The 22980-nt window shown below is 46.1% G+C and overlaps 1 protein-coding gene across 2 annotated transcripts in view; it reads left to right on the top strand.

Annotated features, from left to right (window-relative positions):
* Positions 1 to 22980, top strand: part of ADGB (androglobin) — a 509594-nt gene that overhangs the window by 237536 nt on the left and 249078 nt on the right. For both annotated transcript variants that reach the window (XM_077283074.1, XM_077283075.1), the window contains exons 16-19: positions 7221 to 7290; positions 13221 to 13329; positions 15470 to 15605; positions 16985 to 17099. In XM_077283074.1, the coding sequence (XP_077139189.1) occupies positions 7221 to 7290; positions 13221 to 13329; positions 15470 to 15605; positions 16985 to 17099 (430 nt within the window). The remainder of the gene's footprint in view (positions 1 to 7220; positions 7291 to 13220; positions 13330 to 15469; positions 15606 to 16984; positions 17100 to 22980) is intronic.

The raw sequence follows: 22980 nt of genomic DNA on the forward strand, positions 1-22980 counted from the left end.
AGTTGGTAGAGCAATTGATAGTGCCAGGTCCCTATAGACAGAAAGTTTTGGACATGGCCCATTTACACATCTTAGGCTGACACCTGGGGGTGGCAAAAACACAGGAACGGGTTGTGCAGAGGTTCTATTGACCTGGGTGTCACCGGGAAATAGTGAACTATTGCAGGTCCTGCCCTACATCTCAGTTAACTGCCCCCACCCCTCATTTCCGGAGCCCCCTTGTGCCATTGCCCATTATTGAGATCACATTCGAGAGAATTGCCATGGACTTGGTCGGTCCCCTAGTGAAATCAGCCCAGGGCCATCAGTATGTATTAGTCATCCTGGACTATGCCAGACTCTATCCTGAGGCAATTCCCCTGAGAAATTTTTCCACGAAGAGTATAACCCGCGAGTTTGTCCATGTGTTTTTCCGGACAGGTTTGCCAAAGGAGATCCTGACCGACCAGGGGACACCTTTTATGAGCAAGGTGATGAGGGAGTTGTGCAAAGTCCTGAAAATCTCCCAGTTGAGGACTTCAGTGTACTATCCTCAGTCAGATGGCCTTGTTGAGGGTTTAACAAGATGCTGAAGAGCATGCTAAGAAAAGCCATAGAGAAAGACGGTAGAGACCGGGACTGTCTCTTACCGTATCAGCTGTTTTAGATCCGTGAAGTTCAACAGGCCTCCACGGGGTTCTTGCTATTCGAGCTTCTGTATGGCCGACATCGGCGAGGTCTCCTGGATATAGCCAAGGAAACCTGGGAAGCCGAAGTCATGCCCCACAGAAGCGTCATTGAGCATGTGGCACTGATGCAGCAAAGTATTGCAAAGGTGATGCCCATCATGAAAGAACACCTCCGCCAGGCACAAGAAGCTCAGGACAGGGTCTACAACCGGTCAGCAAGAGTGAGGCAGTTCAATCCAGGAGACCTAGTTCTTGTGCTAGTTCGACGGTGGAGAGCAAGTTCTTGGCCAAAAGGCAAGGGTCATATGAGGTGGTGGAGAAGCTTGGTGAGGTAAATGGGTTGCCCACCAGGGCCGTGGGGTACTCGGTACCGGGTCCTGCTGTTCACAGGGGGATGTCACGGTGGTGATCCGGTCCATGGCCCTGGGCGCCCATGTAAAAGGGGAAGGTCTTTAAATTGAATAAAGTTTTTGTTCGTGAAGCCACCTGTGGTATTCGGTCTATGGGGACCGATGCTGCTTTAAGGGGTCCTCTGGGGTCATGTTATGGCAGCTAGATGTATACCTTCCCACAGGTGATATATCCCCAGGGCTCCCGGTGTGTAGATGGAAGATGGCGGATGGTGCAGTAAAGAACGAGGACACAAGGTTGCAGTCTCTTTACCTTCTTTACTGTCGACTTCAGGCAGCTACAGTCCAGGGCACCAGATCACAGGGCAGGCAGGGTCTGGCCGGCTTGGAGGCAAGTTAGGAGTTCCCTTATCCAGGTGGAAATCAAAGCCTTCCTCTAGCGCTGTGGTGTTGTAGTCCCTTACTGCCTATGGCTTCACATAAGGTCCTCACAGGTGTTCTCTCTCTGTCCCCCATATAGGATAGGACACAACCATCATGACTGGTGACTTGAGGCGGTTTATAGGGACTTTAGCACACCCCAGCCTCTAAGGGTGTCACCGTGCCCCCTGGGTACTAAGGCGGATAGGGAACATGGAGTTCAGCTGTCCTGTCGTTCTCTGATCTAAGTCGTGGAGAGCCTTATGATCCTCAGTGTTCCGGCTTCCGGTCTCTGTGCCTCAGAAGGAGGCAGCCTGCTCAGGGCTGGTCTCCCCCTGGTATCCTCTCCGGTGCTTTGCTCTCCTGCACGCTCTCTGCAATCAATTCGGCTTTCTGTAGATCTCTTTCCAGGAACTGCTGCACTGCGGCTACACAGCTCCGTAAACCCTCCTCTGCCTCAGACTGATCCAGTCTGGTTCCTGGCAAGAACTAACTAACTCTCCCTACAGACTACCAGATATATTTATATGGGGAGTCACCTAGTAAATAGGATCAAAAGCTCCCCCTGGTGACCTGGAGTGTGAATGTGTTGCATGCTTGTGGTACCTGGTTACAGTTATCCCTTCTTGCCTTCAAGAGTAACATCACTCTCCCCGTGAGGAAAGCAATGCTAATGTGATGACCAGGACCCTGGGGTGCCACATAAACTATAAGATTCACCAACCAGGACGACGGAAACCAATCCAAGTTTAACATGTCAACCTCATCAAGCCATGGCAAGATAGAGAGCCAGCGGTAACTCCGTGCTTGCTGGGCAATCCAGAAGGTGAGGTTGGAGGGGTTACTATAGCAGAGACGCTATCGAAGGCCCAGAAACAGCTGTGCCGGGATTTACTCCAGAAAAATAGGGACCTGTTTCCAGAGTTGCCGGGGTGCACGAAGGTCGTAGAGCACGATGTCCTGACAGAGCCACATGTGTGGGTGAATGTGAAGCCTTATTGAACTCCTGAGGCCCATCGAGAAATAATTTACAAAGAGGTGGAGCGTTTGTTGAAGCTTGGGGTCACTGGTCAAGCCCGATTGTCCTGGTCCCAAAACCTGATGGTGAATGGAGGTTCTGCAATGACTATCGGAAGCTGAATGAGGTCTCCAAGTTCAACGCATATCCCATGCCACGCGTTGATGAGCTCATTGAAAGACTTGGGCCCGCCAGGTACATAACTACCTTGGATTTGGCGAAGGGGTATTGGCAGATCCCCATGGCACAGGAAACCAAGGAGAAGACTGCGTTTTCTACACCAGACAGATGCTTCCAGTAAGTCCAGATGCCATTTGGCCTGCAGGGAGCTCTGGCAACCTTCCAGAGGGCTATGCATAGAATCCTTGCACCTCATAAGCCATACGCTGCTGCGTACCTGGATGATATCGTCATCTTGGTCTGGACTGGGAGAGTCATCTGGAAAAGGTCCAAGCAGTGTTTGATGCTCTAAGGTAGGCGGGGCTTACAATAAACCCGAAGAAGTGTGCCTTGGGTAAAGAAGAAGCCAAGTACCTGGGATATGTAGTGGGTCGTGGCGAAATAAAACCCCAAATCAGTAGAGTGGAGGCAATTCATGGCCAAGACCACTCTCTAAAAAGCAAGTTAGAGCCATCCTGGGGATCATGGGTTATTACAGGAAGTTCATCCCAAACTTCGCCTTGGTGGCTGCGCCACTGACCGATCTTCTAAAGGGGACAAAATCAGTAATGGTTGCATGGTCCGAAGAGACAGAGTCAGCCTTCCAAGAAATGAAAGGAGCTCTGTGTAAGCAACCCGTTCTCATGGCCCTGGACTATAAGAAAGAGTTTATTCTTCAGACAGATGCCACTGATGCTGGGGTAAGAGCAGTCCTTTCCCAGGAGATACATGGGGAGGAGCATCCTGTTCTTTACCTGAATAGGATGTTATCTTCATGTGAAAGGAATTACTCAGTCGTAGAGAAGGAGTGCTTGGCCATAAAGTGGGCGGTGCACACGTTAAGGTACTATCTACTGGGACGTAAGTTTAGATTGATATCCGACCATGCCCCACTCAGAAGGATGAGGGAAACGAAGGGTAGAAATGCTAGGGTCACCCGTTGGTTCTTAGCCCTGCAGGATTTCAGCTTCCATGTAGAACATAGGGCAGGAAGCTACATGGTAATGCTGGTGCCCTCTCAAGAATCTCTTGTCTAGTGGGGGAAAGTGCCAAGCCCCACAGCTTTAGGCAGAGGAGGGAGGTATGTAGCGTGGCTAAGGGTCGTATAATTGACGGGAGGTATGTGTCACAGAGATGGCTTGTCTCTGTGATGTAACCCGGAGTGTTTTCTTTAATGCACATAAGCACTAAGGGATCGTTTAGTACACTTGGGTCCAGGTTACAGGCAGCTGTGAGAGATGGGAGGGTCTGGCTAGCCATATACCTCACCCCTGGGTAGAGAGATCACCATACCTCTATGTGTGTTTGAGGACCTTCGGTGATGTCACAACCATGTGACTAATCATGTGATAGGTTCCTGGGTGTGGTTATAGCTATATAATATAGGCTACTGCTTAACAGAGGACCTGTATGTGGGGAGGCGGAAGCCTCCAGTGTGTGTTGAGGCTCCAGGACTGAGCCTGAAGTATTGTACACTTATTCTTTTTTTTGCCTGAGCTTAAGGCTACTATTTGTTTCTCTGTTTTGTGTTGTGGGTTTGTGAAGCAATAAACCCTGTGAACTTTTAGGCTGTGTGCACACGTAGCAGATTCTTCGCGTTTTTTTGCGGTTTTTCGCTATAAAACCACAAAAAAAACGCATACATTAAGCATCCTATTTAATAGAATGCAATCTGCATTTTTTGTGCACATGCTGAGTTGTTTTCCTGAGCGGAATCGCATTCCAGAAAAAAACGCAGCATGTTCATTAAATTTGCGGAATCGCGGGGATTCCGCACACTTAGGAATGCATTGATCTGCTTACTTCCCGCATGGGGCTATGCCCACCATGCGGGAAGTAAGCAGATCATGTGCGGTTGGTACCCAGGGTGGAGGAGAGGAGACTTTCCTCCACGGACTGGGCACCATATAATTGTTAAAAAAAAATAATTAAAATAAAAAATATTGATATACTCACCTTCTGATTTCTCCGGAGTCTTCCCGCCTCTCAGCGGTGCACGCTACCGCTTCCGTTCCCAGGAATGCTGTGTGTGAAGGACCTGCGATGACGTGACCGTGACGTCATCGCAGGTCCTGCACACAAAGCATTTATAGGAACGGAAGCCGCTGAGGAGATCGGGGGCCATCAGAAGGTGAGTATAACCATTTTTTTAATTTTTTTAAATTATTTTTAACATTATATCTTTTACTATTGATGCTGCATAGTCAGGATCAATAGTAAAAAGTTGGTCACACTTGTCAAACACTATGTTTGACAAGTGTGACCAACCTGTCAATCAGTTTTCCAAGCAACGCTGCAGATCACTTGGAAAACACTAGCATTCTGCAAGCTAATTACGCTTGAAAAACGCTAGTGTTTAGCGGGAATATGCATGCCAATTCCGCATGCGATATACCCGCGGCAGGAGTTGCAGAACTGCCGCGGAAATTCTGCGACGTGTGCACTTAGCCTTAAAGGATCGTACCTCCTGATTGCCACCCTCTGCACCTGAGTGAGTACAACCCCTACAATGCCTAAATTGAAGCTTGTAGGGTATAGGAACACGGCGTCTTTTAGACGCTGGCGTACCCACATAATTTTTAAGCAAAAGATGCTTCAGTAAAATACTGAAGAAATGTGCATTTTGAAGCATCTTTGACATCTCTTGCTTGGTCTTTTTATTTCATGTATTGTATAAGATAGTGTCAGTTTCCAAACAGAAGTCACCTGAAAAAAAGTCAGGGCTTTTTATTTCAGCTTTCAAAGCCTGAAGCGGTTAAAAGAAGTTACAAAACATGAAGGTTATGCATAACTAGTAGTTTTGGGTGTTCTTTTGTGTAGTGCTTTTTAAGATGAGTTACAGGCAGAATCCGCCTGAAAATGGGGGTCATGTGCACATACCCATACTACTTTTATTTTACCTTGATTTAAGGCCCCGTCTCACATAGCGAGATCGCTAGCGAGATCGCTGCTGAGTCACAAGTTTTGTGACGCAACAGCGACCTCCATAGCGATCTCGCTATGTGTGACACGTACCAGCGATCAGGCCCCTGCTGCGAGATCGCTGGTCGTGTCGGAATGGCCTGGACCTTTTTTTGGTCGTTGAGGCCCCGCTGACATTGCTGAATCGGTGTGTGTGACACCGATCCAGCGATGTCTTCACTGGTAACCAGGGTAAACATCGGGTTACTAAGCGCAGGGCCGCGCTTAGTAACCCGATGTTTACCCTGGTTACCAGCGTAAATGTAAAAAAAAACAAACAGTACATACTCGCCTTCTGATGTCCGTCAGGTCCCTTGCCGTCTGCTTCCTGCTCTCACTGACTCCCGGCCGTACAGTGAGAAGTGAGAGCACAGCAGTGACGTCACCGCTGCGCTCTGCTCTCACTGTACGGCCGGATCTCAGCCAGAGCAGGAAGCAGACGGCAAGGGACCTGGACACCGAAAGGCGAGTATGTACTGTTTGTTTTTTTTTACATTTACGCTGGTAACCAGGGTAAACATCGGGTTACTAAGCGCGGCCCTGCGCTTAGTAACCCGATGTTTACCCTGGTTACCCGGGTGCTGCAGGGGGACTTCGGCATCGTTGAAGACAGTTTCAACGATGCCGAAGTCGTTCCCCTGATCGTTGGTCGCTGGAGAGAGCTGTCTGTGTGACAGCTCCCCAGCGACCACACAGCGACTTACCAACGATCACGGCCAGGTCATATCGCTGGTCGTGATCGTTGGTAAATCGCTTAGTGAGACGGGGCCTTTAGTCTTGTCTTTTTTCCACCATATTTACATTGCTAACCAGCACAGCATGGGCTGGACTGCAGTGGGAGCAACAGCTCAGCTATGCTAGAAACTAAACTATAGTTGCAAAGCCATGTGGTGGGAGATCACTCCACACAACAATCATTATTGCTAAACTATATAAGTCATTTGTCAATACAGCCCTTAATCATGGGGGACAGATCATCCTCCCCGTTATAAGGGTTGTCCTACTTGAAATATTTTTAACCCATAGGTCCAGCGACGTATAAGCTGAGCTTTATTAACCTTCTTGGGTCCAGCACTGAATCTCTTCCACTGCTCTAGTGTTTATTCATAGGCTGCAGTCAATCCTTGAGCTGAGCTGCTCTTGTCGTCTACATTGACTGACCCACTGATCTCAGTGATTCTTCACTGCTGCAGCTTGTCAACAATACCAGGACAGTGGCGAAGACTGAACCCTGGATGCTGGGAAGGTAAGTAAATCTCGGTTTGTTATTTTATACAGTATATCACTCACTGAGCCTATGGGTTAAAAATGTTTAAAATGGGACAAGCGCTTTAAGCCAAAATGGTATAAATAAAAAGGCCTTTTAAAAAGGAAATGACCAAAAAAGAGACTACCCATCTAATATATCCCTATTGTATTATTATTATTATTATTATTATTATTATTATTATTCAGGTCTATCCTAATAGTGTTTTTTTTTAAATATACTTTATTTCTTTTCACAACGCAAATGCTGGTCAATTACTGGGCTCGCATTTATTGGCCATTTTGGCTAATTGAAGAGCCATTAAATGGTAACATTTATGTAGACACTAACAATTTCAGTGAGAATCTAATGACACACTTCTCTATGTTGATTTGCAGGACATTGTATATCTTCCACAAACCAAGTACATATCCGTATACATATCAGAAAGCAGATTTCAAGTTAAAGGTCTGTATTTCTGATTGTTTTAGCTAATCCTAGATTTGCCAGGTACAACTCTTTTTAGCTTCATACAATTTAAAGGGAATCTGTCACCAGGTTTTTGCCATCTAATTTGAGAATCCCAGAATGTAGGGACAGAGACCCTAATTCCTGTGATGTGTCACTTACTGAGCTGCTTACTTAAGTTTTTATAATATCACTGTTTTATCAGCAGGAAATTATCACTACAGCTCTAGTAAACCTGATTTCATTTAGTCCAACCATGCCTTCGCTACTGATTCGCTGATTTCTGCCTAGGCCGATTGTGAACAGACAGCTGCCAATCAGCGGTTGGGGCGGGGTTATACAGGGCTCAGCATTCAGAGAACTGGTAGATTTTCCGCAAATACAGTGGGTACGAAAGTATTCAGACCCCTTTACATTTTTCACTCTTTGTTTCATTGCAGCCATTTGGTAAATTCAAAAAAGTTCATTTTTTTTTCAATTTAATGCACACTCTGCACCCCATCTTGACTGAAAAAAACTGAAATGTAGAAATTTTTGCAAATTTAATAAAAAAGAAAAACTGAAATATCACATGGTCATAAGTATTCAGACCCTTTGCTCAGTATTGAGTAGAAGCACCCTTTTGAGCTAGTACAGCCATTAGTCTTCTTGGGAATGATGCAACAAGTTTTTCACACCTGGATTTGGGGATTCTCTGCCATTCTTCCTTGCAGATCCTCTCCAGTTCCGTCAGGTGGGATGGTGAACGTTGGTGGACAGCCATTTTCAGGTCTCTCCAGAGATGCTCAATTGGGTTTAGGTCAGGGCTCTGGCTGGGCCAGTCAAGAATGATCACAGAGGTGTCCTGAAGCCACTCCTTTGTTATTTTAGCTGTTTGCTTAGGGTCATTGTCTTGTTGGAAGGTGAACCTTCGGCCAAGTCTGAGGACCCGAGCACTCTGGGAGAGGTTTTTATCCAGGATATCTCTGTACTTGGCTGCATTTATGTTGTTTTCTTCAATGACAACTGGTTGTCCTGTCCCTGCAGCTGAAAAACACCCTCATAGCATGATGCTGCCACCACCATGTTTCACTGTTGGGATTGTATCCGGCAGGTGATGAGCAGTGCCTTGCTTTCTCCACACATACCGCTTAGAATTATCACCAAAAAGGTCTATCTTCATCTCATCAGACTAGAGAATCTTATTTCTCACTAGATGGCAGCCCGATTCTAAAGAATCGGGAGTCTAGAATCCATATATACTTTATTTATTCAAATGTAAGAATAATACAATTAATAAATAATAGTAAGAAAGAACAAAAAATGGCTGCACTCACCAGCTCTTGACAATTCTTGACAGTACGGCACATTTCTGATTGGTCGCTCGCGGCAGGCGGCAACCAATCAGAAAAGTGCCGCGCACCACGAAGGCATATATCTTTGTCCACTCTGAGCGGGTGTAGGACGCTGGTGACGTCACTTATCTCCGGACATTATCTCCGGACAAAGCCACGGAAGTTGGCACAAATTGCCGGAAGTAGTATTCTAGGCAATTATATATTAGATTTTAATGTTATCAGTGTTTACCTTTGAACGTTTATATTGTATTGTCCTGTCACCAGCCATGTGTACGATTATCGGCCGAAAGCCTCTCTGGAACCAATAATCACCCCATGTAAAGGTATCTTTATAAGTTAAAGATTCAGAATACTATGACTTTTATCATATCGTGAACAGTCAAGTTTTTTATGAACCGTTAAGGTTTTCTGGTTGAAGTAAAAAAAACTCTGAGTGTTTACAGTTTGAAACCATAAAATGTTGAAAAATTATGTCATTCTTGAGTATATCACTCAATGGTGCTCATAAACGTGTCAAATTTGATCTATAATATACTTTAATATACGTTACTTTAATCTTTAATATACTTAAGAACAGGGCCCCAGACATCACACAGGGGATCTGAAACACCGCACAGTGGTCCAAAATATCGCTGTGCTCTGCCTGGGGCCCCATATGCTGCCTGGGGCCCCTGTGCTCTGCCTGGGGCCCCATATGCTACCTGGGGCCCCTGTGCTCTGCCTGGGGCCCCATGTTCTGCCTGGGGCCCCTGTGCTCTGCCTGGGGCCACTGTGCTCTGCCTGGGGCCCCATATGCTGCCTGGGGCCCCTGTGCTCTGCCTGGGGCCCCATATGCTGCCTGGGGCCCCTGTGCTCTGCCTGGGGCCCCATAGGCTGCCTGGGGCCCCTGTGCTCTACCTGGGACCACTGTGCTCTGCCTGGGGCCCCATATGCTGCCTGGGGCCCCTGTGCTCTGCCTGGGGACCCTGTGCTCTGCCTGGGGCCCCATGTTCTGCCTGGGGCCCCTGTGCTCTGCCTGGGGCCACTGTGCTCTGCCTGGGGCCCCATATGCTGCCTGGGGCCCCTGTGCTCTGCCTGGGGCCACTGTGCTCTGCCTGGGGCCCCATATGCTGCCTGGGGCCCCTGTGATCTGCCTGGGGCCCCATATGCTGCCTGGGGCCCCTGTGCTCTGCCTGGGGCCCCTGTGCTCTGCCTGGGGCCCCTGTGCTCTGCCTGGGGCCCCATGTTCTGCCTGGGGCCCCTGTGCTCTGCCTGGGGCCACTGTGCTCTGCCTGGGGCCCCATATGCTGCCTGGGGCACCTGTGCTCTGCCTGGGGCCCCATATGCTGCCTGGGGCCCCTGTGCTCTGCCTGGGGCCCCTGTGCTCTGCCTGGGGCCCCATGTTCTGCCTGGGGCCCCTGTGCTCTGCCTGGGGCCACTGTGCTCTGCCTGGGGCCCCATGTTCTGCCTGGGGCCACTGTGCTCTGCCTGGGACCCCATAAACTGCCTGGGGCCCCTGTGCTCTGCCTGGGACCACTGTGCTCTGCCTGGGGCCCCATATGCTGCCTGGGGCCCCTGTGCTCTGCCTGGGGCCACTGTGCTCTGCCTGGGGCCCCATATGCTGCCTGGGGCCACTGTGCTCTGCCTGGGGCCCCATATGCTGTCTGGGGCCCCTGTGCTCTGCCTGGGGCCCCATATGCTGCCTGGGGCCCCTGTGCTCTGCCTGGGGCCCCATGTTCTGCCTGGGGCCCCTGTGCTCTGCCTGGGGCCACTGTGCTCTGCCTGGGGCCCCATATGCTGCCTGGGGCCCCTGTGCTCTGCCTGGGGCCCCATATGCTGCCTGGGGCCCCTGTGCTCTGCCTGGGGCCCCTGTGCTCTGCCTGGGGCCCCATATGCTGCCTGGGGCCCCTGTGCTCTGCCTGGGGCCCCTGTGCTCTGCCTGGGGCCCCTGTGCTCTGCCTGGGGCCCCATGTTCTGCCTGGGGCCCCTGTGCTCTGCATGGGGCCACTGTGCTCTGCCTGGGGCCCCATATGCTGCCTGGGGCCCCTGTGCTCTGCCTGGGGCCCCATATGCTGCCTGGGGCCCCTGTGCTCTGCCTGGGGCCACTGTGCTCTGCCTGGGGCCCCATAGGCTGCCTGGGGCCCCTGTGCTCTGCCTGGGACCACTGTGCTCTGCCTGGGGCCCCATATGCTGCCTGGGGCCCCTGTGCTCTGCCTGGGGCCCCTGTGCTCTGCCTGGGGCCCCATATGCTGCCTGGGGCCCCTGTGCTCTGCCTGGGTGTAGGACACTGGTGACGTCACTTATCTCCGGACATTAGCTCCGGACATTAGCTCCGGACATTATCTCCGGACATTAGCTCCGGACATTATCTCCGGACATTATCTCCGGACAAAGCCACGGAAGTTGGCACAAATTGCAGGAAGTAGTATTCTAGGCAATTATATATTAGATAGTCTGGGAGTCCTTCATGTCTTTTTTAGCAAACCTTATGCAGGCTTTCATATGTCCTGCACTGAGGAGAGGCTTCCATCGGGCCACTCAGCCATAAAGGCCCGACTGGTGGAGGACTGCAGTGATAGTTGACTTTGTGGAACTTTCTCCCATCTCCCTACTACATCTCTGGAGTTCAGCCACAGTGATCTTGGGGTTCTTCTATATCTCTCTCACCAAGACTCTTCTCCCATGATTGCTCAGTTTGGCTGGACGGCCAGGTCTAGGAAGACTTCTGGTTGTCCCAAACTTCTTCCATTTAAGGAGTATGGAGGCCACTGTGCTCTTAGGAACCTTTAGTACGGCAGAAATTCTGTTGTAACCTAGGCCAGATCTGTGCCTTGCCACAATTCTGTCTCTGAGCTCCTTGGCCAGTTCCTTTGACCTCATGATTCTCATTTGGTCTGACATGCACTGTGAGCTGTGAGGTCTTATATAGACAGATGTGTGCCTTTCCAAATCAAGTCCTATCAGTTTACTTAAACACAGCTGGACTCCAATGAAGGAGTAGAACCATCTCAAGGTGGATCACAAGGTAATGGACAGCATGTGACTTAAATATGAGTGTCTGAGCAAAGGGTCTGAATACTTATGACCATGTGATATTTCAGTTTTTCTTTTTTATTAAATTTGCAAAAATGTCTACATTTCTGTTTTTTTCAGTCAATATAGGGTGCAGAGTGTACATTAATGAGAAAAAAATGAACTTTTTTTTAAATTTACCAAATGGCTGTAATGAAACAAAGAGTGAAAAATTCAAAGGGGTCTGAATACTTTCCGTACCCACTGTAAAATAGTTTTAAATAAAAAATATAGCACCCAGTAAAGTAAGTGACATATCCCTGGAATTAGTGTCTCTTCACGAACATTAGATGCGGTAACAACAACCTCGTGACCGATTCCCTTTAATTCTTCTTTAAATTTAAGGCCCCCTGTGCACATTAGCCAAACATCAGCTGAATGTTTAATGTGCATGGGGACCTCCAAAACTTTTAATCTACTGATTAAGTATGTACAGATGCCGGCATCGGAGAATCCTCACAGCACACAGTGCACGCATTGTGAGGATTCACAAGTCTGAAGTCACGTAGAGTGACTGCAGATTTGTAGTTTAAGACTGGACAACCCCTTTAAGATTCTGTTGATTTCATGATCATATAGCCGGAATTATTCTGATCCAGTTGTTTTTCGAGCCTCTTCTGCTTCTGCATTATAGATTTGTAGAATGAATGAAGTGAGTGAGGTGATTCTAATTAAACCTATGTGGAAAGATCTTACATCAAACAATCGGGTTTTCTCATAAATATTCTTCGTGTTACAATTGATGGATCAGCCTAACAAAATGAAGTCTTTAATGGGCGAGCAATTACTAATCCTAGAATGAAACGGATGACAAGCTGAGTACACCTTGTTAACCTCGTTATATTTAGTCTTCCATTTAACAGATCTTTCTAACCCACTTTCCTGGTCAATTCTCTTGGCTTTGAACTCATTATAAAGATTTGCATTATTAGATTGGTTCACCTCCCGAGATGTTTGGATGTATAATAGAATTAATTTGACATTTTCTATAAATTGCATGAACTTAACATCTCTTTACAAAATGTTATTACAATGTAAGTGGCACAAGACTTCCTTAAGTAGAAAGTTGTCTATGAAAACCTTCTTCTCCATCTGTTGAGTGAATACAATAGTATAGCGTGAAAGGGCTATAAATAACTAAATAGCTTAAATTATTGATTGCAAGTGATGAAGGGCAGGAAGAGAGGACAAAGTGACAGCGAAAACAGTGCTGCTCCTGAGACTTTGTCAAACTTTTTCACCCTCGTGCCTCTTGTCTCTTATGTCAACAGTAAACCTTCATACAATGAATTATTTAGGATGGAATCGGCGCTTGACTGTTGCAAATGCTCATGTCATTTCAGCTTTGTATTTAACACCTTCAGATGTCTACATTGATAACAGATGATGAGGAGTCTGTGAAATAATTCCTGACTTGTTTGGCCAAATTGCAAAACATAAATAAGTCATTAAAGATAACTATTATGGTGACCTGCATCTTACTTAGTCTTGGATCATTTAGGAGTTCGGCAAATGTTTTAATTTTATTTTTTAACTACACAGACAACAGATGATCGAGATAGAGGAACCTATTTCTTATGTGTTGATAACCTGAGGCCTACAGAGATGTTAGTAAGCTTCTCAGCACTGACACGCTGGGGAGATTCATTTGGTGAGTCTGTTTTTTGGATACCGTTTATTGCTCCAGTATTTCACACCATTCGGTTTTTGATGATTGTGCTAGTTTAATGGTTAAAATTATTTGTTCGGCTAACCAAATGATTCGTCCATGTTTCACATATATGTTCTGGGTTTTTTACCAGTAGAATACATGTACTCATTATTGTCTCCGGTGAGATTCATGTGTTCTTGTTTATTTGTGGACTGAATGTATACTAAAAAAGAAGATCCAATTTCATGGATCAAAATCTCACACATTCAGAGTTTATTTCCTATGCTAATGGATGAGCTTTGGTGGAAAGCACTTGAGTCTCCTATGGCAGTCAAGTAATAAAATGATTCAACTCTATATTGTACATAAAAGCTACTTAAGTCTCCAAACTGTGCAGTATGTGCAAAATATTGCACAATTACTGTCTTAGGTGTCATACTACTTTTTGCGGATTTATGTAATCTTATATGAATGTGTTCTAAGATTCAGATCTTTTAGTCTGAAATTGGTGTCATTTTATCAAAAGTAGTGGAAGCACTTAAAGAAGCTCTCCCATGAAGACTTTTTTTTTTTTTTACAAAATCTGTGTATATGTGCATTTAGTGTAGTGTGTATGTGTTAATATACTCACCTACTGCCTATGGTGCGTCATTGTAAAAGAGACTTCCGGTTCACGCATGGAGCATAGAGGCATCCCGAGAGTCTGAAGAGTACAGACATCACTGAGGAGCAGGGCGACACTGGATCCTGGAGAAGGTGACAGTAGGTGAGTATCATATATACTTGTGTATAAGCCCAGATTTTCAGCACATTTTTTTGTGCTGAAAATGCCCCCCTCGGCTTATGCATGAGTCATTGTCCAGAAAGTCGGTGGGGGAGCAGCGGCAGGAGCCGGCTAACAGAAGACATCATATTCACCCTCCGCGTGCCGTCGCTGCATCTCCGTCCCTGCATCTCAGTCCTGGCGCCGGCAGCTCTTCCTGTGCTGAGCAGTCACGTGGTACTGCTCATTAAGGTAATGAATATGCACGCGTCTCCACTCCCATGGGCGTGGAGCGCATATACATAACATTAATGAGCGGTACAACATGACTGCTCAGCAAAGGAGATGCAGCAATGGCGCGAGGAGGGTGAGTAGGACGGAGGTTGGTGTGAGCCATGCAATGATGGGATGGGGGGTGAGCCATGTGGGACCGGGGGAGCCATGTATACAACAGGGGGAGCCACACATACCAGGACAGGACGGGCGGGAGCCACACATAGCAGGACAGGATGGGGGGAGCCACACATACCAGGACAGGATGGGGGAGCCACACATACTAGGACAAGGACAGGACCGGGGGAGCCACAAATCCCAGTACAAACGGGGTGGCCACATACCAGAACAGGACGGGGAGCCACATACCAGGACCACCAAGGGGGTAGCCACACATAGCAGGACAGTGACGGGGATCCACGCATAGCAGGACAGGGATGAGGTGACAATACATATCTGACTTATACTTGAGTCAATAAGCTTACCCAGTTTTCCGTGGCAAAATTAGGTGCCTTGACTTATACTCGAGTATATACGGTACATTAACAGATACACACTACACTACATAGACACAGATATATAAAAAAAAATCTTCATTGGAGTTCTTCTTTAAAGGGAACCTGTCAGCAGGATTGTGCATAGTAACCTACACACAGTGTCAGGTCGGCACCGTTATACTGATTAAAATGACCCCTGGGTTGATGAAATCCATCTTATGGTTGTTCTTTAATCTTTATTTTCAGTTTGTAGTTAATGAAATTATCGTGCCCTAAGGCGGTGGTGGTGTATGTGGCGCTCTGATTAGATATTCATAATGCAGACTGCTGACAGGTCACTGAGCCCTCACTGATCTGCCCTCTAATTTACATAATGAATATCACACTAACCATGCGATCACCCCCAGACTGTGATCTCTGAAAATGTTCATTTTCACTATTATACAGAAAAGGACACAAAACAAATATTGGGGATAGCGTTGCTAGATTTTTATCCCAAATGCTGCAGCGCTACCATGCTGGTATAGTTCAGAAAACTGCCTGACATTTTACACTGCTGCATGTAGAGTTTATTGTTTTAGCAGATCTTGTCTGTGTGTCGTTACAGTGAAGCAGGATGCTGGATCTCAGAGGGGCATATTAACTGCAGAACTGTTTTCTTGGAAAAGTCTCCTGAATGGACCAGTTATATTAAAACTCCATACTTTTGTGACCAAGGCTGCTATGATAAGCCTGCCTGCAGGGTTTGTATTCTCACTGATTTCATATGCACAATTGTCCATAGCAACTAATTTGATTGCAGTTTTAAATTTTCAACTTTTGGTAGAAAAATCCATAATGCCTATAGTGAAACATGATGGTTTTAGCATCTTTATGTGAGGCTGGTTTCGGAAAGTTATATTTCATTGATGGTTTGAATTCACAGATGTACTGCTCTATATTGAAAGAGGAGATGCTACCATCACTCCGTGCCCTTAGTAGACATGCATTTTTTTTTCTAAATGTATGATGTCTACAATAAAATATGGTCACAGCAGTGTCCTTATGTGGAGCTGCAGGAATGCTGCTGGTGATGGGGAGCTTCATTTAATGATGGTATCATGAAGCTACTGTTGCATTTATGAAGAAGAGCAGGGTGAAAGTGATTCAGTGGCCAAGTATGTCTCCTGAGCTGAGCGACAAGATGAGTATCACTCTCCATCCAGAATCCAGGATCTACAAGAGATCGTTCTTGAAGAATGCAAAAAGCTAGATGTTGCAATATGTCGCTAATTTGTTCATTCCAGGCCTAGAATTGGTGCTGTCCTTAAAAATCATGGAGGTCATATAAAATACTAGTTGTAGTAGTTTTTTATGTGAAGTGTATTCATTTTTGAGTAAAAATGAAGATTTTGTAATGAAAGTTTTATTATTGATCTAACTTTCATCTTATTATGACTTTAAAAATACTGTATGAAATTCAGTCTTGTTAAAATTTTGGAAAATGTTACTTTTAAAAGAGGGTGTACTCAATTATGCTGAGCACTGTATTTATATATATAATTTGATCCTGATAATATCAGATTGCCATTCCTAAGTGAAGGAATGATGGTGAGGCTGACCTAATGGAATTTCAGTTACTCTCAAGGGAGAAAAGTTTATGCAAGTTTTGGGGGATTCTGTTAGCAGTTCTGATCCCTCATAATTGTTGTCAGTTCTATATAGGGGATGAGAATAGGGGCTGAAAATATGGATGTGCATAGTATCGATCAAGTATCGATCAAGAGATGCAAGTTTTAATCCCGCTGGTGCATGCGCCGAGTGGCTGTCCCTCCTTGGGGTTTCTGCACCAGATGCTTCCCAATCCCTCCCCTCTTCTCTCGAATTAGAGCTGTCGTAGTCTCCTGATTCGATGCTACAACTGTCACTCAAGATCTGGAGGAAGGAGCTGAGAAACATTCAGAGAGCCCAGGGCACAAAGAGTCTCAGTGCCAAGAGATTAAAACTTAGTTTTCCATTTAAGAAGTCATTTTCATACTATTTTTATGAAAGGTTATTTTAGTAGATCTTTATTAGATTGTTCTATGTGACATTGTTCTTTAAATCCTTTATTAGACAATACTTTTATCTGTCTTCATTGCAGGCGTCATGTCTTACGCTTCACTGCAAGTTCACCCTTAGGGCACCACATCCACCTGTGTAGTACAGTGCCATTTGTCTTTGGTGATGAGGAAACTGTTATGCCAAATCTTGACAAGGTACATGTTCCCATGGAAACTAGAGAACTACTAGGTCATGGTATATGATTTGTGATATTCTTATTGTATTTCTACATCGTTAATGGAGAATTTGTAGAATTTTTTAGAGTTTGCTAGTTTTCTTTTATGTCCTTGTTTTTTTTTTTAAATCTACATCAATAGAAACATCATTATATCGTTGTCTGAGAACATTGTATTCCAATTATGCATCATATTACAGAATCTCATACATTTTTATAGCATTGGCATGATATAGTCAGTGGGATTACAGGTGAAAAATAACATTGTCCATTTCTGTATAAACCATCTGACAAACTGATAAGTATAATAAACTCCATATAAACTTTTAAATATTCACAAATTAGCACAAAGATGAGAGCACTGTGAGATGAAACCTGGAAAGGTTTGTCATGATAAGTAGCTCAGTTGTGCTGTATCTCTACACAGACACTGCAGAGATCAGTGAGGACAGGAGGGCAGGATCTTTTCTCCCCTGCATAATGCTGGCTGCTTATTATAGGTCAACCTCATGCAGAAGAAATATATGTCCCCAGGAATACATTTCTGAACTATAACATAAATGATACCCTAAATTCTAAAAGCAAATACAGTGGGGAAAATAAGTAATTGACACACTGCCGATTTTGCAAGTTTTCCCACCCACAAAGAATGGAAAGGTCTAATTTTTATCGTAGGGACACTTCAATTGTGAGAGACAGAATCTAAAAAGAATCCAGAAAATCACATTATATGATTTTTACATAATAAAAGTTGCATTTTATTGCATGAAATAAGTATTTGATACAATAGAAAAACAGAACTTAATATTTGATACAGAAACCTTTGTTTGGAATTACAGAGGTCAGATGTTTCCTACAGTTCTTGACGAAGTTTGCACACACTGCAGCAGGGATTTTTGCCTACTCCTCCATACAGATCTTCTCCAGATATTTCATGTTTTGGGGCTGTTGCTCGGCAACATTGAGTTTCATCTCCCTCCAAAGATTTTCTATTGGGGTCAGATCTGGAGACTGGCTAGGCCTCTCCAGGACCTTGAAATGCTTCTTACAGAGCCACTACTTAGTTGTCCTGGCTGTGTATTTTGGGTCATTGTCATGCTAGAAGACCCATCTTTAATGTTCTTACTGAAGGAAGGAGGTTGTTGGCCAAAATCTGGCAATGCATGACCCCATTCTTCCTTCCTTAACCCCTTCCCGACCTGTGACACAGCGTATGCGTCATGAAAGTCGGTGCCTTCCCGACCTGTGACGCATATGCTGTGTCACAGAATGATCGCGTCCCTGCAGATCGGGTGAAGGGGTTAACTCCTATTTTACCCGATCTGCAGGGAGAGGGGGAGTGGTACTTCAGCCCAGGGGGGTGGCTTAACCCCCCCGTGGCTACGATCGCTCTGATTGGCTGTTGAAAGTGAAACTGCCAATCAGAGCGATTTGTAATATTTCACCTATGAAAATGGTGAAATATTACAATCCAGCCATGGCCGATGCTGCAATAGCATCTGCCATGGCTGGAGACCCCGATCTGCCCCCACCCCAGCCCACCGATCGCCCCCCCAGTCGTCCTTTTTGCCCCGATGTCCGTTCCGCTCCCCTCCTCCCTCCTGTCGGCTCCCCCGGTCCTCCTGTCCGCTCCCCAGGTCCTCCGATCCCCCCCCCCGTGTTCCGGTCCCACCCCCCCATACTTACCTAGCTCCGATGTCCCTCCCGGTGTCCGGCCGTCTGCTTCATGGGCGCCGCCATCTTGGAAAATGGCGGGCGCATGAGCAGTACGCCCGCCGAATCTGACAGCCGGCAGATTCGTTCCTGCACATTTTGGTCGCTGTGATAAGTTCTATCACAGCGATCAAAATAAAAAAAATAGTAAATAAATCACCCCCTTTATCACCCCCATAGGTAGGGATAATAATAAAATACAGAAAATATAATTATTTTAGTTTTTCCATTAGGGTTAGGGTTAGGGGTAGGGTTAGGGGTACGGTTAGGGTTAGGGGTAGGGTTAGGGTTAGGGGTAGGGTTGCACTTAGGGTTGCACTTAGGGTTGCACTTAGGGTTGCACTTAGGGTTGCACTTAGGGCTAGGGTTGCACTTAGGGCTAGGGTTGCACTTAGGGTTGCACTTAGGGTTGCACTTAGGGCTAGGGTTGCACTTAGGGTTGCACTTAGGGTTGCACTTAGGGCTAGGGTTGCACTTAGGGTTGCACTTAGGGTTGCACTTAGGGTTGCACTTAGGGCTAGGGTTGCACTTAGGGCTAGGGTTGCACTTAGGGTTGCACTTAGGGTTGCACTTAGGGCTAGGGTTGCACTTAGGGTTGCACTTAGGGTTGCACTTAGGGCTAGGGTTGCACTTAGGATTGCACTTAGGGTTGCACTTAGGGCTAGGGTTGCACTTAGGGTTGCACTTAGGGTTGCACTTAGGGCTAGGGTTGCACTTAGGGCTAGGGTTGCACTTAGGGTTGCACTTAGGGTTGCACTTAGGGTTGCACTTAGGGCTAGGGTTGCACTTAGGGTTGCACTTAGGGTTGCACTTAGGGCTAGGGTTGCACTTAGGGTTGCACTTAGGGTTGCACTTAGGGTTGCACTTAGGGTTGCACTTAGGGCTAGGGTTGCACTTAGGGTTGCACTTAGGGTTGCACTTAGGGTTGCACTTAGGGCTAGGGTTGCACTTAGGGTTGCACTTAGGGCTAGGGTTGCACTTAGGGTTGCACTTAGGGCTAGGGTTGCACTTAGGGCTAGGGTTGCACTTAGGGTTAGAATTAGGGTTAGAATTAGGCTATGTGCACACGGTGCGGATTTGGCTCCGGATCCGCAGCGGATTGGTCGCTGCGGATTCGTATCAGTTTTCCATCACGTTTACAGTACCACGTAAACCTATGGAAAACCAAATCCGCTGTGCCCATGGTGCGGAAAATACAGCGCGGAAACGCTGCGTTGTATTTTCCGCAGCATGTCAATTCTTTGTGCAATTCCGCAGCGTTTTACACCTGCTCCATAATAGGAATCCGCAAGTGAAATCCACACAAAAAACACTGGAAATCCGCGGTAAATCCGCAGGTAAAGCGCAGTGCGTTTTACCTGCAGATTTTTCAAAAACTGCAGAAAAATCCACACAAATCCGCAACGTGAGCACATAGCCTTAGGGTTGGAATTAGGGGTAAGACTAGGGTTAGGGGTGTGTTGGGGTTAGGGTTGTGGTTAGGGTTGGGATTAGAGTTAGGGGTGTGTTGGGGTTAGTGTTGGAGTTAGAATTGAGGGGTTTCCACTTTTTAGGCACATCAGGGGGTCTCCAAACGCGACACGGCGCCACCATTGATTCCAGCCAATCTTGCGTTGAAAAAGTAAAATAGTGCTCTCTCCCTTCCGAGCCCCGACGTGTGCCCAAACAGTGCTTTACCCCCACATATGGGGTACCAGCGTACTCAGGAGAAACTGATCAACAACTTTTGGGGTCCAATTTCTCCTGTAACCCTTGGGAAAATAAAAAATTGCGGGCTAAAAAATTATTTTTGAGGAAAGAAAAATGATTTTTTATTTTCACGGCTCTGCGTTATAAACTTCTGTGAAGCACTTGGGGGTTCAAAGTGCTAAACACACATCTAGATAAGTTCCCTTGGGGGTTTAGTTTCCAAAATGGGGTCACTTGTGGGGAGTTTCTACTGTTTAGGCACATCAGGGGCTCTGCAAACGCAACGTGATGCCCGCAGAGCATTCCATCAAAGTCTGCATTTCAAAACGTCACTACTTCACTTCCGAGCTCCGGCATGTGCCCAAACAGTGGTTTACCCCCACATATGGGGTATCACCGTACTCAGGAGAAACTGGACAACAACTCTTGGGGTCAAATTTCTCCTGTTACCCTTGGGAAAATAAAAAAAATCAGGGCAAAAAAAATTTTTTTGAGGAAAGAAAACGTATTTATTATTTTCACGGCTCTGCGTTATAAACTTCTGTGAAGCACTTAGAGGTTCAAAGTGCTCACCACACATCTAGATAAGTTCCCTTGGGGGTTTAGTTTCCAAAATGGGGTCACTTGTGGGGGGTTTCTACTGTTTAGGCACATCAGGGGCTCTGCAAACGCAACGTGATGCCCGCAGAGCATTCCATCAAAGTCTGCATTTCAAAACATCACTACTTCACTTCCAAGCCCCGGCATGTGCCCAAACAGTGGTTTACCCCCACATATGGGGTATCAGCATACTCAGGAGAAACTGGACAACAAATCTTGGGGTCAAATTTCTCCTGTTACCCTTGGGAAAATAAAAAAATCAGGGCTAAAAAAAATTTTTTTGAGGAAAGAAAACGTATTTATTATTTTCACGGCTCTGCGTTATAAACTTCTGTGAAGCACTTAGGGGTTCAAAGTGCTCACCACACATCTAGATAAGTTCATTTGGGGGTCTAGTTTCCAAAATGGGGTCACTTGTTGGGGGTTTCTACTGTTTAGGCACATCAGGGGCTCTGCAAACGCAACGTGACGCCCGCAGAGCATTCCATCAAAGTCTGCATTTCAAAACGTCACTACTTCCCTTCTGAACCCCGACGTGTGCCCAAGCAGTGGTTTACCCCCACATATGGAGTATCAGCGTACTCAGGAGAAACTGGACAACAACTATTGGGGTCAAATTTCCCCTGTTACCCTTGGGAAAATAAAAAATTCAGGGCTAAAAAAAATTTTTTGAGAAAAGAAAAAATATTTTTTATTTTCATGGCTCTGCGTTATAAACTTCTGTGAAGCACTTGGGGGTTCAAAGTGCTCACCACACATCTAGATTAGTTCCTTGGGAGGTCTAGTTTCCAAAATGGGGTCACTTATTGGGAAGCTCCAATGTTTAGGCACACAGGGGCTCTCCAAACGCGACATGGTGTCCGCTAATGATTGGAGCTAATTTTCCATTCAAAAAGCCAAATGGCGTGCCTTCCCTTCCAAGCCCTGCCGTGCACCCAAACAGTGGTTTACCCCCACATATGGGGTATCATCGTACTCAGGACAAACTGGACAACAACATTTGGGGTCCAATTTCTCCTGTTACCCTTGGGAAAATAAAAAATTCTGGGCTAAAAATCATTTTTGAGGAAAGAAAAATTATTTTTTATTTTCACGGCTCTGCGTTATAAACTTCTGTGAAGCACTTGTTGGTTTAAAGTGCTCACTATGCATCTAGATAAGTTCCTTGGGGGGTCTAGTTTCCAAAATGGGGTCACTTGTGGGGGAGCTCCAATGTTTAGGCACACAGGGGCTCTCCAAACGCGACATGGTGTCCGCTAACGATTGGAGCTACTTTTCCATTCAAAAAGTCAAATGGCGCGCCTTCCCTTCCGAGCCTTGCCATGCACCCAAACAGTGGTTTACCCCCACATATGAGGTATCGGCGTACTCAGGAGAAATTGCCCAACAAATTTTAGGATCCATTTTATCCTGTTGCCCATGTGAAAATTAAAAAATTGAGGCTAAAAGAATTTTTTTGTGAAAAAAAAGTACTTTTTCATTTTTACGGATCAATTTGTGAAGCACCTGAGGGTTTAAAGTGCTCACTATGCATCTAGATAAGTTCCTTGGGGGGTCTCCTTTCCAAAATGGGGTCACTTGTGGGGAAGCTCCAATGTTTAGTCACACAGGGGCTCTCCAAACGCGACATGGTGTCCGCTAACGATGGAGATAATTTTTCATTCAAAAAGTCAAATTGCGCTCCTTCCCTTCCGAGACTTACCATGTGCCCAAACAGTGGTTTACCCCCACATGTGAGGTATCAGTGTACTCAGGAGAAATTGCCCAACAAATTTTAGGATCCATTTTATCCTGTTGCCCATGTGAAAATTAAAAAATTGAGGCTAAAATATTTTTTTTGTGAAAAAAAAGTACTTTTT

The sequence above is a fragment of the Ranitomeya variabilis genome, chromosome 2, assembly GCF_051348905.1.
Source record: "Ranitomeya variabilis isolate aRanVar5 chromosome 2, aRanVar5.hap1, whole genome shotgun sequence".
Classification (NCBI taxonomy): domain Eukaryota; kingdom Metazoa; phylum Chordata; class Amphibia; order Anura; family Dendrobatidae; genus Ranitomeya; species Ranitomeya variabilis.